General features: G+C 45.7%; 1 protein-coding gene across 1 annotated transcript in view; it reads left to right on the top strand.

The window, feature by feature from the left end:
- Window positions 1-18,998, top strand: part of LOC118215002 — a 57,398-nt gene that overhangs the window by 2,666 nt on the left and 35,734 nt on the right. Inside the window, exon 2 of the mRNA XM_035395332.1 lies at window positions 5,595-5,691. Coding sequence (XP_035251223.1) covers window positions 5,613-5,691 — 79 coding nt within the window. The 5' untranslated portion in view covers window positions 5,595-5,612. The remainder of the gene's footprint in view (window positions 1-5,594; window positions 5,692-18,998) is intronic.

The following is an 18,998-nucleotide window of genomic DNA, read 5'->3' as shown; positions in this document are numbered from 1 at the left end:
GGTGAATAAGTCAAAAGATAGCTGCTATGGTGTTATAAGTAAAACACAACGATCTCAAAGTTCCAGAAGAGGGCAGTGTATGCTCTCCACATGATATTCAAATAATCTGTTAACCTCCCTGATTCAAATTCACCTTCTACCGTTTGACAACGACCTTCGTTGAACAATGGGGACTGCTGATATTCTGTTCAGCTACATCTACTGATAAAAGCCCACAAGAATCTGCTTGTTTACTCAAATGCAAAAAAGTTGTTGTGACTTCAAAAATTGTCATAATTTGCTGTAAATCAGCTCCGTTCCCTTAAAGTATACACTTTAACGTTTTTAAACAAATGCTTTTTGGGAATTGGCCAAAATAAAAATTTAAATAGCAAAGCTGAATATGGGTGGAGTGTATTGTTAGCCTAATCCTACATTGTCCAACATGTAATCTTTCCCATTATTCCAGTGGTGTAAGAGGTTCAATTGTGATTTCAAGTTGACAGAATGTGGACCTGGTTATAATTTTTGAAAATGAGAATGAAAAGGCACTATGTGGAACTGAAAAGACATGCTGCTTAGGCTAATTGGGGGCAGGCATTTGCAGGGCATTGCTACAAAAGAGCATGCCTGCTCAGTCAACATACCGTGTATAAATAAAGGTTCATAAATAAATAAATTGGAGGAGCAAACATACACTTTGTTTGATGCGACTGCACTTTTTGCTTCCTAATCAAATGAGATGTTTGTTAAAAGTCATATCAGGAGGAAAGTCTGTGTTTTTCTGTATGTGTGGGCATACTCGTATGTATTATATCTGAGGTAGAAAATTCATGCACGTGTACACGATGATTTAAAGTTAATAGCTTATTTGAAACATACAATATACTGAGATCAGTGACAGTTAGGACATTATAACGTTCCTACTGCCATCTAGTGGCAATTTAATATATTCGCTATACGTCTGTTGCTTCCATAGCGGCTTCACACACCAGTCTTAAATTGAAACTACTTACAATTTAATTTCACAAAGTTAGATTTAAAAAATAATAATTGTGCCTGTGCCAATTAGCTAGAGTTAATTAAATAATCTCAAACAGTTTAGTATCATCAGTTTAATTAAAAATTCTATTTCTTGCTGAAGCCTGCTCTCACATTGGCTTATTTACCATTGCTGTACTATGCTATTAATGAGATGATTTTAGTTGTGATTATATAAGCACACGTATAGTATGTGCACGGTGCAAAGTAAGCATGGATGGCATGCGCTTGGATTGGAATACCTACACTCTCTGGGAGATGAGCGGTTGAATATTTTGTTCTCTACCAGCATGAAGGATTTGATTCTTGTTTTATCTTGTTGTGCACATCCCTATGTAGGTTTGTATGTGTGTACGCTGGGTTCAGCATCACTCAGAAGAAGCAGTTCAGTAATGGCCGGAAACTCAGCATTCGCGTCACGTGTGCCGCTGGTCCTCCGCGCGGCTTGCTTTCTGAATGCGCTGGGCTGCGGACAGCGCCACCACTGAGCCCACAGAAACGCTCTCGGTCCATCAGACTTGCTGTGACCAGTAACAGGCATGAGTGAAACTCCTGTGAATAGGGCGCTTGGGCTGACTGTGCAGGGAAGCTATACTTTCTTATTTTGCAATAGTGTGTGTCTGTGTTTATGGGAGTGTGTGTGGGTGTGTTCATGTATGTACAGTGCCGTAAAAAAGTATTTTCCCCCTTCCTGACTTCCTCTGTGATTTCACATTTGTCACACTGCATGGTTTCTTAGCTTTAGACAAAATGTGATATAGAAATTATAAATGTAATTTATTTAATGAATTAAGTTATCAAACTCCCATATCACCCATGTGAAAAAGTAATTGCCCCCTTAAACTTAATAACTGGTTGGCTCACCTTAAGCAGCAATAACTGCAACCACATGCTTCCTATAATTTGATATCAGTTTTTCACATTGCTGTGGGGGAATTTTAGCCCACTCTTCTTGGCAGAACTGCTTTAATTCAGACAAATTGGAAGGTTTTCAAGCATGAACTGCTCGTTTCAGGTCCTGCCAGAGAATCTTTATTGGGTTTAAGTCAGGATGTTTACCAGGCCACTCCAAAACTTTAATTTTATTTCTATCTGGCCATTCAGATGCGGAGTTGGTTTTCGGTTTTGGATCATTGTCTTTCTACATAACCCAATTATGCTTCAGCTTCAGCTCACAGACAAATGATGGGACATTCTCCTTAAGAATTTTCTGGTAGAGCAGAATTGATGATTCCTTCAATAATGGCAAGTCTTCCAAGTTTCAAGGCAGCAAAGCATCCCCACATCATCACACAACCACCCCCATGTTTGTGACTTCCTAAATGAGTTGTTGCCGCACCCTTGGAGGAATTTAGACCGCCTCCTCCTGGGAAGATTCACCACAGTTCAGAGTGTTCTCCATTTGGAAAAAATGGCACTCTGTGGTTTGGTGGAGTCACAGCCTTAGAAATGACTTTGTAACCCTTTCCAGACTCATATTTCAACAACTTTTTTCATGTGTTCTGGAATCTCCTTTGATTGTGGCAGTGTGCTTATAGAACCGTTGTGGTGACTACACTCTGGTAAGAATCAATAAGAGTGAGGTTTAGATTCAACAGTGCAGGCTATGTTCAATCAGCTGAATCTAATTATTAATTAAATTTGGTTAATTTGTTTTTTTTTTACATGGATGATATGGGTGTTTGATAACTTCTTCATTATGAAATAATTTTAAAAAATGTGTTTTATGTTTACTGTTTCCCTTTCACATAACAGTACATTTTGTCTAAAGTTCTGAAACCATTCAGTGTGATAAATATGCAATAATACAGGAAATCAGGAAAGGGGCAAATACATTTTCACGGCACTGTTTGTTTGTATTTGCTTATGTATGATGCAAGCATTTGTAAGTATGTCAACACAAGTTTGTTTATGTGTGTGTGTGTCTTTGTATGTGGGAGTGTATGCACTATGTGCACATTTGTTCGTGTGTGTATGTGAGTTCATGCATGTGTGCGTGAAACATTTTCATTCAGAGACAGGTGCACAGTCACATGATCTATTCGATTGTCTGTTCGGCGCTGTAAACATTCTGTGGGCCAAACCATGAAGCCAATGACTTCATTATGGAGCCTGTAAAGTTTCTCATTTATTGACATTAGTAAGGTGGAAATCCCACCGAAAGACCCTCCTTATTAATTATATATCTCTTTTCATGTTCAAGAGCTATGTGGCTGTCTTGCTGCTGTCATTAATTTATGTTTAGCCTTGACTGCAGTGATTGATTGCCTTTTTGAAATGGAGTCATTGCAGGAGTGCATTTGTGTGTGTTTCCTGAGCTGGGGGGGCTGTTCTCTCATGCTCCTTATACCTGTAATTCTGTGCATGCCAAAGCAGAGGACTTTGAGAAAGGGACACGGAGGCAAGGCCCAAGACAGTAAGTTTCACTCTGCCGCAGACTGTTCGACTGATGTCCAAAGCAGAGGACCCCACATCCCTGTTTAATGAGATTGACAAGCTCGCTGGAGATGTGCTCTGGCCTCACCCTACCATCGCTCTCCCCTCTGATAAATGGATCCAGAGAGAAGAAAGCGCGTGTTTATCTTGTGTAGATAAAAGTGCCGCAGCCCCACAGCTGTAGAGCGAACGCTTGCTCTCCAACGGTCACGTTTCGGATGAGACCGGTTTAAAAGCTGAGAGATTAACGGACTCGGCAACAGAGAAGGCAAAAACGGAATTAATTTCAGCCTTGTCGACCCGCAGCCCCGTCCGCTTGATTCCTCAGATGTGCGGTAATTGCATCGCTGCTCGCAAGAAGAAAAAATTGGCAACAGAGGTACCTTGAGAATTAAAAACACACACAGGAGGAAAAAAGGAAGAAAATCTTGAATTTCCTTTTGAAAATCTACCCTGCGCCTCCTGAAGCGTGTTTCCTATCAGTGGGTGTGAAGAGCGGGGGAGCCCAGCGAGGTGGAGCCGCAGTCACTAGCAGGAGAAAGAAGATGGCCGCCCTCCTCACTGCGCCTTCTCCGACTGCACTCCGGGTTAAGCAGCGATAGATATCGATCTGCGGCTCAGTGTCACAGGGGTGAATAGGTATATACAACATAAAAATGTTGCCCAAGGACAGCTTTGCGATCAGTAAGGAGCAAAAAGAGAGGGATGATGTGTACGGCTCCACGCAATTATGAAGCAATATTATCTGACAAAGACTGCGATTCTTATTACTCCACATGCAGTATTGATTTTCTCGGTATTACTTTCCAGCCGTGATAAAGTCGGAAATACTGTCCTGCCTGCGCTGTAATTCAGTGCACTGGCATCAAAGCGGTCTGTTGCTTTATTTTGTCCTGTTTTGTTATTTTGATGCAGCCCAGTCCTGTAATGTATTCCTGTGGTGTGTGCTGAGCTTCAGCAGGCCTCCGATCCTCAGCGTATGCTCCCGGTGTTCTTGATTAATTTTATTGATTCAGCTGGGCCGTCTTTGCATAATGTTTGACCACAGCTGGTGCCCTGCTGTAGGGTGGAGACTCGTTTAGTCAGGCGGTCCAGTTTGCATATATTATCTCCATTTGTTTGGTTATCCCACAAGATTAAAAATCATGAACTGAGATGGTATTTGTAGTCACAGAGAGGTCTGGTCTACCCTGTGCTCCTGGTTCTATGGCACACAACATGAAGCCCAGTTACGCTGGTTATGGCATTGCCTCTGGAAACTGATGAATCTGTTATTCCTCAATGTAGTCGTATATATGCTGATAGGATACCTTTGGACTGACATTAGGAGAATCCGGGTTTCGAATCTGAGAGTTTACCTGTAAAGTATGTCAGACATCCTCCATCTCCACAGAGCCACTCCCACCCCCCTCCCAAAAAAAAAAAAACAGTAATGATGCCTGGTTCCTGGCACTGACAGCGCAGTGTGAGTTTGCTCTGAGCTCTCTCTCCAAACAGCCTCCTCTCAGCAGCCCGGCTGAGAGATCCCCTGCTGGCTACAGAGCAGGGCTGTTTCATCTGCGCGCTCTCTGTACTCTCCCTCTCAGTCTGCGGCGGCGGCTCTGTGCCACTCCCACATCAGTGAGAAATAACAACCTGACAGCGTCTGCAGGCGGGAAGATGCAGTCATTAGTGCTTCCATGAAGGCTTGCTCCTGCACTCTGGGGCCTCATGATTTATTCACACCCGAGTCAGAAAGCAGACAGAGATCTGGACAGGTCCCCTACATGACCACTACTACAGACACTGAACCACCCCCCCCTACAGAAGAGCTCCTACAGGAGAGCTACTCCACAGGAAAGGAAATGTGTGTGTGTGTGTGCGCGCAGTTTGTGAGTGTTAGGGAGCACGCATGCAGGTGTGTGTGTCCATGCGCAAATGTTTGAGTGTGTATATTTACATGGTATGTCTGCATTCATACATACGTGTGAATGTGTAGTATTTTTTTTGCTGTGACATGTATAGGCATGTTCTGAGAGCCAAATATGTTCCCTTTGATCGGTGTGGTGAATGTGTTGAGTAATGCAGCTCTCATCAGAGCCAGACAGACTCTGCTCTTTTCTGTATTCCCCCCACCCCTTGTCTGATACATTTCCCAGCATTCAGCAGCACCTCCCATGCACCCTACAGCCCTCTTCACCCCAACATCCTGCTTCTGCTTCCACCACTGCGCAGTAAGGAGCTCAGGAAACACAGGTATGACTACACAGCCTTTGCTTAAACCCACCCCTGCCCCACAGTACCTTTTCTCTTTTCCACCACAGCCTCGACTGTGCTTACCGCAGTCACTGCGTGGAGTCAGGTACGGGCACTGAGTGCTGTCCTAGGAAAACAGTGTCATAAAAAGCTTAAAAAAAGCTCTTTTCATTTCTGCATTGTGAATGTTCTATGGGTAAAACCAGGTTGGCCTTACCTCAAGGAGCAGGCTATGCACACAAACCGTTGTATTTTTTCAAGTGACCACTAGTAATATCCATATCCATATCATCATCTACCCTACACACTCCCTCTGAGACTTCATTAGACTGGTTCGTGAGGGCCTTCCATTCGGAATTCTGCAACATTACCTTAGTCTGTGTGTTCCAGCTGCGGCTATGTTCAACGCAGTGTGCTCTGGGAATCTTGCCCTAAAAACGAAAATCAGTCTCAGACTCAGATTGTTGTAATAGAAGAGGAAGCCTTTGATGCTGGTCCGAAAAAAGATGGAAACATAAAAGGATTGCCTAATAGTTTAACTAATACTAGATTAGAGGGATATCAAAGTGTCTGTGAAGCCTGGTGAAAACGATTAAGTGCAAAGCCGAGGAGGAAATGAAGAGCTTAACCCGAATTTATCGTCGAAGAAAAGTTGGAAAAACTGAAGCAATAAATGGAAAAAAACGAAGTGTCACACTGTCAATGGGGCTTCATTAAAATTCATAGATATGGACACTGCTTCCCATGATTAAGTATCTGCAGAGAACTTCGGTCAAAGGTCAGCTCCCTGGTTGGGTGGCCGTCATGAAATATGACAAAGAATTTCTGCCCTGGCCGAGGTGAGCAGAGGAGGCAAGGGTCTGTATGAGGGCACGAGCCGTTCCTCATCAACACCACCGCAGGTGAAGGGTAAGTTTTATGGCCTGCCGTTTTATGGTTGGGAAAATCGTAATAGGCTTCTTACTTTATTATTGGATTTCACACATCCTGGAAACTGGGACAGAAGATAAGCTTGTTTGGGATCCTCTGCTTATTTTTAATCTCCAGTAGAAATGCAGACATTAAACATAGACCAGCTCATCTTTCTTTTTTGGTCCTTGAAGATTCGATATGAGCAGGGATGTGTTGTCACAGCGCACTGTCATTTAGGTGGATCTCCATGTAATGCTTGTCTGTGGCACGTTGTCAGTGCTATGTAGCCTAGCCTTCGCTTTGGTCTCCTGCCAAACTTGACTTGGAGGGGAAACACATTTATTTCCAAGTTGTAATATCACTTCTCCTCCATGCTGTTAGGGCTGTGTTTTAATGATCAAGTGAAGCGAAATGAAAATTTGATTGAATGCATTTTCTTTTTATATTCAATCAGGGACAATCTAGCATCAGCATCCAGTACTCTGTTGTCTCTTGTCTTCATGACCCCCTCCACCCCCATTCCCCCTTCAGGTTTTAGTACTCTGTTATGTACTGTCTTCGAAGATCCCCATGTTACCTCTGTGAGATACAGCAGCCAACCCCTATGTTACCTCTATAAGTTACAGAAAGCCCCCCCCCCCACCTCTATAAATTACAGAAAGCCCCCCCCCCCCATGTTACCTCTGTGAATTACAGCAGTCCCCCCCCCATGTTACCTCCCTCTGTGAATTACAGCAAGCCCCCCCCATGTTACGTCTGTGAATTACAGCTGTCCCCCCCCCCCCGTTACTTCTGAATTACAGCAAGCTCCCCCCCCTCCCATGTTACCTCTGAATTACAGCAAGCTCCCCCCCCTCCCATGTTACCTCTGAATTACAGCAAGCTCCCCCCCCCCCCATGTTACCTCTGAATTACAGCAAGCCCCCCCCCCCCCCCTGTTACCTCTGAATTACAGCAAGCTCCCCCCCCCCCCACATGTTACCTCTGAATTACAGCAAGCTCCCCACATCAGCTCTGTCCGTTACAGGCATTATATTGTGCGCACAGTTCCTGTCCCTTCTTCAGTGATCCCAGTGTTAATTACCCAGTGTGGCATGAAAGAATAGCTCAGGGCACTGTTCTGGAGATCTAATGAAACCTGGGATTGTAGCACCGCTGATCTCCCAGGGGAGCAAATCTCAAAGGCATTCAAATCTTTAGAGGGGAAATTAAAGTCTATAAAGGGAGTAATTGTCATACCTGGCTGCAGTTCACAAACACCTCTAACTTTGCAGCTAGTGTGTGTGTGTGTGTGTGTGTGTGCGTGCGCGCGCCAAAACATTGACAACATTTGAGAAAAATAGCTTCCATGCGTGTGGGCCATTCTTGACTTGCTTAGCTTCAGGTGGAAAAAAATGGAATTGCTGATCACAGCTTATTCTTTATAATAATAGCCCATGGAGCAGACCTGGTAAACAGCACAGCACCATCAGTGAACTGAATGGGAACAGGGAGGTCCTTAATGGGCAGGCCTGCCATTGCGTGCTGTGCGAGAGGCATTAGTCTTCTGCAGTCGCTCTCCCCTGTACGTATATCAGTACTGTACATCCCCCTACCCCTCAGGAAGTCCCCTCAGTGCTGTGTGAGAGGCATTAATAGCTGAGGTGTCCTGGGGGTGTTTAATGAGCATGGCCCAAATCCCTCCTTACGTTCCAGGCTTCCCATCGATTTTCCAAGAGGGAGACTATCAATGACGAACGCTCTCCACCTCTTTCTTTTCACTCACTCTACTTCTCTCCCCTGCTGTGTCTTGCCACCTCATCTGCTTTATGGATTTAATTTTCGCTTGTGTAATCTCAGCCCTGGCCCAGCAGTCGGCTTTCACGGGGAAAGAGTCTGCTTCAGTTTGGTTGGTTCCGTTTATTTTTCTTCAGCAGCCAGGAGTAGAGGCCATACCGGGGCGGGTTTTATAGGCCGTGGACACAGGCTCTCATAAACAAATATATCAAGCCAGATGTCTATATTAGTTTTACTGTTAGTGGGAAAATAGGAGTTATATGTTCAACTTGGGACAGCTCGTAAAGCCAGAGCTGTTCCTATTTTTTATTTTTTTTTAGCGTGAACTAATTTGACATAAAAATCACCCCACTCCCACAGCTGCCGTCCCCCAGCAAGGCAGTCTGTCATCGGGTCATAACCCCTGTACGTTTGAATGCCAAGCAGAGAGGCAATGAGTGTTTTAGAAAAACAAAGCTCTACAGCTCCTGAGTGGCTTTCCCTGTAAATACATTCACTCTAAATGCGCCCTGAACACTAACACTATCTGTCGTTCCAGATTATACTGTGGCTGGGGCTCTGCTGTGCCATGGCACAATGGGCTTTGCATTTTGAGGGTGGGGAGGCTCAAGGCAGTTTGGGTTACTGCTCCGTAAACGCCATCTGGCTACCCACCAGGCACCTACGGGTGCTCCTCTCCTCCAATAGGCACCAAATCTCCTGGAGTATGCTGTGTAACTTGTGGTGTGGCTATCAGTCACTAGCTATGCACTGCAAGCACTCAGCTATCCTACTCACTCTGCACAACCATTTGGAAAGTCCTAATTAGACAGAAATGTGTACATTACGACCACCTTGAAAACAATTGCAGAGAGCAGATGGAGAGAACAGAGATGGAGAGAAATGGAGCGCCTTGCCCTGGCAGCAGATTGCCTACTCTGTTGCACCCCCTTGGTAGGCATAGTCTCATTTCCTTCCCTGCTCATCTAATTAACCTTCCTGAGCTCGCATTTTATCAAGCCACTTTGCGTTTCCTAACACAAGAGCGCATGTGCACAGTGTCTGAGCATTTTCCAAGCTCTTGCCTTCATTTAAGTTGCTGATCATGTGACTAGCATGCGCCCATGGCTGACCGCATAAGTGCTGATTGGGTCAGCTCGCTGCAGTATGGACACTGACAACTACAGTTCTCCCCCCAGACACGCTGGCAGCAAGTGTCTGCTGTTGTTACTGACAGCCCCTCTCTGTAGCAGAAATCAAATAAAACAATGCTTTGATATACAAATTTGCACCTTGTCGGTGCATATTACTGGACTGCATCTGAGGATGCTTTCTGTGTGTTACCGCTGGTAACGGAGGGTGGGGGTTAGGAATCATAACTAACTGCGGCCCGCCCCCTTGAGGCCTGGTCTGACGTGCCTCTGATTGGCCTGTAATGGGATCTGTAGGAGCTGAGATTGGCAGGGTCGGCAGCAGGTTAGCTGGATGCTGCTGATTGCCTCAACCTTCTCGCACAGACACATTCAGACTGCGCTGACATCACTCCAGCTTCTGTAAGCGGGTGAATAGTATGGAATGAAAGTATGCATCATTATCATCATGTTAGCCTTCACATTTAGGGCCTGCATTGATTTTCCTGATTGCCAGTGTCTGCGGCAGGTTCGGTGCCAGGGGGGAACTGCTCGCCGCATCATCTGATCAGTCACCGAATTCTTCACCACAGCCCTTCTGCTGCAATTAGCTGCGGAGCTGCAAATCTGTTCTCCCCCATCAGCGGAGCGAGCAGGCCGCCTGCGAAAGATTAGTTCTCTGATCCTCTCCAACCCAAGGACCATCTCTGGCTGTCCACAGCTCTATTCCACATTCAGCCCGACAGTTCTTTGCTAATTCTCCTCTATTACTGGAGGGGAGAGGCAAGCGATTTTCTTTGCGAGAGATGCTGGCTGAATTGCCTGCTGTGGATTCATCACACAGCTTTAAGGTTTATCAGAGCCAGTGGCATAATTGGGTAGCTGCTGTTTATTTGTTCATTCCCAGATATCTGAGTGAGACCTGCTTCCTCTGGAAACGAGCGTCTGCATCCGTGACTGTGTCTTGCTATTAGTCAGAGACGAAGATGTTGTCTGCTCTAGGGAGACAGTGCTTGCCTTCAGATTGTGTGTGTGTGTGTGTGTGGCGGGGGGTTGTGCATGAGCATGTTGTGTGTGTTCTGTGTGTGTGTGTGTGTGTGTGTGTGTGTGTTTGTGTGCGTGTGTGTGTATATGTGTGCACATGGTGGTGGGGGTGTGCTGTATTGCTGTGTTTCGTGCTGTGAATCTTAAAAGGGCACGTAGGGAGAAAGCTTAGGCTGCTCCTTCTCTTATTGATGGAGGCTGAAAGGACTGGGGAGCAGGTCTCCCAGGCTGGGGAAGGGCTGGTGAATAATTGAAGTCCTCCCACTGGATCGATACGGCAGTGACGTCACTCCCCCCCCCCCCCCCCCCCCCCCCCCCCCCCCCGGCCCCCGGCCCCCGCTCAGTCATTAGATAGCGGTCTCGCGTCGGTTGTTGTGGTGGTTGGCGGATGGGATGGCTGAATCCGTGAATGTTTTATTGCTCCGAGGTGGCACAGCTCCACCGGACTCTGGCCCCTGATTGGCTTGTTGGTCGTGCACCGCCTCGCAGATGAGATGACAATCGCGCTGTAAGCCGGGATGCGCTGAGAGACACATTTATTTCTGTCTGAAAATGTGAGGGACCTGTGCTATAACCAAAAAACAGCGAGTGGCCCAGTGTAATAACTGGCAAGGTATTAACAATCTGCCATAAAAGGCACCAAGGAAAACAGAGTTGTGAATGGGTGACACAATGGTTTAATTAAGAATATATAAATTTATACTGGCGTAAACGACAATTGCAGCACAAAAAAAAAATGAATGAGAAACATTCCACACCAAATTGCAGAAGGGTGATTTTTACCATTGGCAGAGGAAAATACAAGGGAGAAAAAAACAGCTAACTAGTCTGTGCTGAGGAATTACATTCCTAAATAACTCACCCGAAAAATAGAAATAGCCAAAAGGGCAAAACAAAGCCTTCCACAAATTGCTGTTCTACACTGTTCCCGACTGACCAACAAAACAAGACAATAAATTTCACAAAGGTCACAGTGAACCAGAATAATGTTGTTTGTTCTGCTGCTGCTGCTTCTGTTGTCGACGCAGAATGCAGATTCGAAATTGAGCCTGAGCCGCGAGATTGGCTTTCGTCGTTGGTTATTTGCATCAGATAACCAACCAAACGCCCCCTCTCAGGATCCTCTTTACTCTGGACTTACAGCCAGGAAAACATAAAGGAAAACAACCACATTAGTGGCACTGATACACTAGTGGTGCAAAGGGACATGACTACCCCCAGCCACCCACAGACAATGACTAAACTGTACTAAAAGGATCAAGTAATTTTAGCAGATTAGACATTGAAAGTTGCATGCCAATAAAACAACGCAGCAATCATGTGTACAATATATACCCAATGACTCATATACAATACAAAAATTGATATAGGCCTGTCAGTCATCTTAATGATATTGGGATGCTACGGCAGCAGTACTCTGGGAGGCATGCATGGTGTCACTAACAGTCCTCCTGCGATCCGTCGGCTCCGCGTGCAACTCCTGCAGTACCTACACTGGAGAAAGGGCATCAGCGATAACGCCGTCCTTACCACGTACATGTCTTATATCCAAATTAAAAGCTCGCAAAAAGAGACTCCACTGCATTAGTTGATTTGAGTTTTTCATTTGCTGGAGAAAGACAGGAGGATTGTGGTCAGTTTGGACAATAAAAGCACTGGAGCCAGCACTGACATACTGTACATGTAAAAATGTTGGAGCACCTCTCTTTCTATAGTGGAATATGTTGCTTGGTGTTTATTAAACTTCCTAGAAAAGTACCAGACGGGATGTTTAACACCTTCAGGATCATCCTGTAACATAACCACACCAGCTCCAGGGTCACTAGTGTTCATCGCAAACCTGAACAGTCATGAAAAATCAGGAGCAGAAAGAACAGGGGCACTAATTTTAAAAAGTCTTTAATAAAGTGAACGTGCTTTGACATGGTCAAAAGCTCACCGGCAGGCCTCAGGCTAGAGGAAGAATGTTTTCGAGCCGAGGAAATAAGCTAGAGCAACTGTTGAGAATTTTTTTTTTCTTTTCGGCAATAATCGACCATCCCGAGGAAACGTCGATACTTGTGTAAATTAGTTAGAGGAGGCAAATTGCAAATAGCCTCAACTTTTGCAGTTATAGGTCGAACCTGACCTCTCCCAACTACTTTACCTAAATAGAGGGACAAACGTGCCAGATAAGCATGACAGACAGCCACGCTGTAATCCTCCAGTCCTCCAGCACCGGCCCTGCACTGACAAAGCTGCCCACTCAACATTCCTCTCCATTTACTCTGCATTTCAGTGCATATGTGTCCATTTCATTAGGCTAGTTTACATTTTTATACTCACTTAATCGGTAGGAAATGAATGCTTTGTGTGCCGAAGCACAGTGACCATGAGAACTGGAGTGTATTCTATGGAGCTATAAAGCCACATTAGCAAATTCAGAGGAAACATAGTTGATTTACACATAGGATAGTGGACTGCTGTATGGGTAGGGTGAAACTAATACCACTGCCACCCATGTTACCAGTGTGTAAGCACATTCTAGCTCCTACAGGTTATCAGTTTTTACCTGTGAGAGATGCGGCTCTCCTGTGAGCAGTGCTAGCTCTCCTCTGGTCAGTGCTAGCTCTCCTCTGGGCAGTGCTAGCTCTCCTCTGGGCTGTGCTAGCTCTCCTGTGGTCAGTGCTACCTCTCCTGTGGTCAGTGATAGCTCTCCTCTGGTCAGTGCTAGCTCTCCTCTGAGCAGTGCTAGCTCTCCTCTGGTCAGTGCTAGCTCTCCTCTGGTCTGCTGAGAGGACTGTACTGTGGGGCTTTGGATAAGTGCAATGGAGGGATACATATGCTGTGTCTGTGGTGCAAATGAAATTGCATTCACTTGAGAGAACAGTAAGCCTTGCGATTCCATAATGGCCGGAAAGGGAGAGCAAATATGGAGAGAACAAAGTAAAAATATTGCAATTCATAGTTAATTTGCTCTTGAAATGAAAGGTTATGAACTTGCATTGGCAATTGACCACCAACTCCAATTGACTAGTTGTCTGGCAATATCAGATGCTGATTAAAAAAAATTTAAAAAAACTCAATGCACTTGTGAAAGAATCAATAGATATAGGACTCAATGGACATAAAACCAGTTTAAGAAGCTCAGTTGGAATTTACATGATGTACCTTCTGACTCTTAAGCAATGGAGAATAAGGTGTTTATATTTATGTAGGATTGACTGGTTGGGTTTTGTTTCCACATTGAAAAAGCTTCATTGAGCATGCATACATGCAGTATTCATGATTATATGTGCTTGCACACCTGTAATTTAGCATTTCAGTTATTTATTTGCAGCAACTTCATATAATACCAATGACAGTAAGACATTGCATCAGTCTGCATCTATGGGTTTAATACTTGTAGTCGAAGATTCAAATGACAAATTGAAATGAGAGCATAACACACATCTGCCTCTTGTGTAATGCCACGCACAATCTGGTGCCTGAATCTCACTGATAACGTACTTTCAGCTTCAGCAAACATTAATATCATTTCTCGTTTCTTTGGTGACAGTTTGATAACTCCCTCTTTCAGCAGGTCGAAAGACCATGGGATTTCATAATTAGTGTCGTCCAGTGTTATACTCTGCTGAGAACATTGGATATCTCCTTGTGTGTAACGTAACTAGGATCTGCAAAACATGGGGCAGACGAAGGAACATAGAGCATGACTCCCCAATGGCATCTCATTTGAGATGGATGAGAGACCAGCAGAATGAGAGAGCTGTAAAACAGTAAGAGAAAACTAAAGTTTGCACACAAACAAATCATATGGAACTGGTTGAGAGTGAGGATGTTAAGTTTGAAGTTTGTGCACTTTGTGTGTGTGTGTGTGTGTGATCTTGCATTTAGAGAGATGTAATTAGATGACATTAGATTAGGCTTCTCCTCCGGGTTGTGGTAGCCAATTCATTACGAAAAGGCAAACTAGACAAACAACTTTAACTAGAATTCAAATAAGATGAAATGCTTTCTAAAAGCCAGTCTCTATTAATCTTCTTGATCATTGTGCCCCAATTGAAGATGGGAGATACTTAAACAAATTCGATTCTGGGACGAGTATTTGATGATGCTATTTTTTAAAAGACACATTGAAGTTAGAATGTTGAAGTATGACATCTGTAGACAAGCATACTGAACCATAATCAATACATAGTCTTTCTAATTCAAGGTCAGCAGTCTGACATCGGGCCATGGGTGACTGATTTTTAGCAGCTCAATTACTGAAGAAAGAATCGCTATTAATTGTATAATTTCTAATTGAAGTGATCAATGGAACTGAGCAATGCATAACACCATTCATCATTCCCAAGGACTCATGATTCTTTAACTTGATTTTGGTCATGTCTAATGTATAAAGCACCAGGTACCTTTCTCTGAAAAGCTATTTAAAGTACACATGTTGATCACCTCATGCACATTTTTCTTACAGAGTAGTGGTTCCATTTAAAATGTTGCTCAATAAATTAAGTGGTTATTTCTTTTCATATGGGTCTAAACATACTGGCTGCTTTGTGTGTGCGTGTGTGTGTGGGGTGGGGGGGTGTGCAGGGGGCAGTGTGTGTGTGGGATGTGCAGGGAACAGGGTGAGTGTGGGATGTGCAGGGTGTGTGTGGGGAGGGTGTGTGTGGGATGTACAGGGGGCAGGGTGTGTGTGGGATGTGCAGGGGGCAGGGGGCAGGGTGTGTGTGAGCAGGGAGTGTGTGGGATGTGCAGGGAGCAGGGTGTGTGTGGGATGTGCAGGGGGCAGGGTGTGTGCGGGATGTGCAGGGTGTGTGTGGGGAGGGTGTGTGTGGGATGTACAGGGGGCAGGGTGTGTGTGAGCAGGGAGTGTGTGGGATGTGCAGGGGGCAGGGTGTGTGTGGGATGTGCAGGGGGCAGGGTGTGTGTGGGATGTGCAGGGTGTGTGTGGGGAGGGTGTGTGTGGGATGTACAGGGGGCAGGGTGTGTGAGAGCAGGGTGTGTGTGGAATGTGCAGGGGGCAGGGTGTGTGTGGGATGTACAGGGGGCAGGGTGTGTGTGAGAAGGGAGTGTGTGGGATGTGCAGGGGGCAGGGTGTGTGTGGGATGTGCAGGGGGCAGGGTGTGTGTGGGATGTGCAGGGGGCAGGGTGTGTGTGGGATGTGCAGGGGGCAGGGTGTGTGTGGGATGTGCAGGAGGCATGGTGTGTGTGGGATGTGCAGGGTGTGTGTGGGGAGGGTGTGTGTGGGATGTACAGGGGGCAGGGTGTGTGTGAGCAGGGAGTGTGTGGGATGTGCAGGGGGCAGGGTGTGTGTGAGCAGGGTGTGTGTGGGATGTGCAGGGGGCAGGGAGTGTGTGGGATGTGCAGGGGGCAGGGTGTGTTTGGGCAGGGAGTGTGTGGGGAGGGTGTGTGTGGGATGTACAGGGGGCAGGGTGTGTGTGAGCAGGGAGTGTGTGGGATGTACAGGGGGCAGGGTGTGTGTGAGCAGGGAGTGTGTGGGATGTGCAGGGGGCAGGGTGTGTGTGGGCAGGGAGTGTGTGGGATGTGCAGGGAGCAGGGTGTGTGTGAGCAGGGTGTGTGTGGGATGTGCAGGGGCCAGGGAGTGTGTGGGATGTGCAGGGGCAGGGAGTGTGTGGGATGTGCAGGGGCAGGGAGTGTGTGGGATGTACAGGGGGCAGGGTGTGTGTGGGCAGGGAGTGTGTGGGATGTGCAGGGGCAGGGAGTGTGTGGGATGTGCAGGGAGTGCACTGTGGTCATCCTGGCTGAGGGAGCCGCTGAGGGGGTCAGCAGGGTGTGTCTTAAATCACCGCTGGCCCTTGAGGAAATTGCTCCCCAGTGCCATCATTATGCAGTTTTAAATGCCCCGTCTAGGCAAAGCAATTATAGCCGGGGTATCGCACTAACGGACAGGCGGTTAACTAATGCCGCAAAGGGGCGTAATTGCATTGCCGAGACGAGCCGAACGGCGGTATTTCTTATCACCGGATTGATTTTTTGCTGCCCTGTGTCGGGCGACCCACGCAAAGACAGATCCTGTTTTGTTTGGCTCAGGGATGCAGTGCACGCAAGATTTGTTCCAACAACTTAATGAGTAAAACCCTTGCGCCCCACTGTTTGTGCCATCTTATTTTGCCTGGTAATAACTCATGTGACTAAGTATGGCGACCTACTGAAGGCAGAAGCAAACATTTCTGTTATGATAATGTGATAAGGTTAATAGAGCCTATTTATTTCCTGGCCAATCATGGAGAAGGAGAACTTGTTGAAGCACCACAGTATATATCCAATACAGTATAAATCTGAGTGTAAAAGAGGTTCAATTTCAGTGCGTGCAGTATAGTTTTGGAAGATGTTATTTAGCGTATAGGGCAGTGGCTGCTGTAGAACATGTTTTTTTTGCGATGAGTGAGTGATGTAATGTTTTAGATGGGGGGGGGGGTGCAGCTGGTTACTGTAGAAGCAATGGAGGGGCTGGGGATACTGTAGGATTGAGAATGCTTTCTAAAGATGACAGCAGTAGAGATTAACAACAGGGTGAAATGGCAGAGCAATGGAGACTGACAGTGGAATTAAAGCCCAGCAGGAGGACTAAGTAGTGGGCATACTGTAGCTGCTACATGATGAGTGGTATTCCTCAAATGGTGCTCATTGCCGTAAGAGCCCAGTGTGTTTACATATTTCTCTCAGTTCTGCAGCTGCAGCTTTGGTCAAGTCTGCTATCTTGGTGTTCCCCTGCCTTTCTCAGGGACTGAGCAACATGGGAAGCCTGCCTCCTCATTTGTCAATCAATCCGCCTCGGTTAATCAGCCTTCATTCTGGATGGTGCAAAAACATTAGCATTATGACCGATTTCATTCAGTATCTGCTGTCTGCATCTAATTGATAGCGTACTTTTGGCTTCAGCCGATATATCATTTCCTGCTTCCTTGATCTACAGTTTTGATATCTCTTGCTTTCAGCAGGCCTAAACTCCACGGGCTTTCATAATTATCGTCCTCATTTATGAAGCGTGGTACTGTGCAAATGATCTTTGAAGCATTGGAAATTATCTTCTCTGTAACCTAATTACCCGCTACCTAGCATTTAGCAAACGTATAAACATTTACAGTCAGATTGTCACACAGCGAGTCATGGCGGGAGTTTTCTCTGGGAGAATCAAATATCATCGCAGAAAATGAATGTGAGTGTTCTCCAAGCCTGTGTAGTGTAAGCAGCTGGAAGCAGAGATGGTCCTTATTGGCCCATCAAGGGGAGGGGTTGGGTTTTATTGAAACAGATGACCCGGGCGCGCTCCCCATGCATCATTCTCAAACTACGACTCCCCGTCGGTGCCAAAACTCAATGAGAACTCGGGGCCGAGAGCCAGCGCACTTAGAATAACAGCAATTAGACAATGCGAGGCCATGTCTACGAGGAGGATCCTGGAGCAATCCGTCAAAATGGCTCCCGCGCGTTGCTCCAGTAATGAAGCACATTTTTCAGCAGAGGGCTGCACTGAGCGTCGCCGCACCCCTCCGAAACGGCTCAGCTCATGTCCTCCGGGAGCTGAGAGGGACTCCGTGTCCGCCCTCTTCATTGTCTGACTCCCCAATGGCAGGTTTGCACTGATGTCTTACGCCCCTCTAGAACTCCTGGAGAGCTGGTACTGTATGAGCTCAGGGGATCTGTCGAGCAGAGGCGTTTAACCAGTCCGGTCGCAGTGTCACCGTTGCACCAGTAAGCTCCCAGTGATTGCTGTCGTAGTGTTAGGGTCACACTTGTGAGGTCTCTTTCAGTCCAGTTGCCATGACACCATGTCAGTGCCGCAGTACACCTGCAAATATTCAGCTCAGCCAGTCACAATGTCACTTCTACACCTGTGAACACTGAGCCAATCCAGTCAGCGGTAGTGCTGCACATAACAGAGCCTTTCCTTAACTTTGTGCTGGTTTTTTATCTTTGTTTTTATGTATTGTCTATAAACTTTTGCTTTTTAATCAGGTCATTTTTCCTTTTTAATTCAGGCCTTCTTCCTTTGTGTGGCTTTTAATGTTCTCTGCTGTTGGTTCATATTTTTATGCTTCTGTTTTTTTACTCTGTAGCGCTTTGAGATTTATTTCTAATGAAAAGTGCATTACAAATGAAATGTATTATTATTATTATTATTATTATTATTGTTATTATTATTATTATTATTATTAATAATAATAATAATAATAATAATAATAATAATAATAATAATAATAATATTACACATGTACATTTTCAGTCTGTCCTGTCATAGAAACACTGTTGTAACTATAAGGCCCCAGTAAGCACAGACATTGCACCGGCGTTACACCCGCTAGCTCCAGTCATTTGAGCTGCGCTATCGCTTTTTTACAGGCAGTCCAGTCACAATGTCCCTGCTGCAGCCGCGGGCCTTCATCCAGTCTAGACACGCTGTCATGCTTACACCTACGGGTTTTCCATCTAGTCATGGTGTCACTATTGTTAGTCGGA

This window comes from Anguilla anguilla, chromosome 16, assembly GCF_013347855.1.
Source record: "Anguilla anguilla isolate fAngAng1 chromosome 16, fAngAng1.pri, whole genome shotgun sequence".
In the NCBI taxonomy this organism is placed as follows: Eukaryota; Metazoa; Chordata; class Actinopteri; order Anguilliformes; family Anguillidae; genus Anguilla; species Anguilla anguilla.
This window is presented reverse-complemented; position numbering and strand designations above follow the sequence as displayed.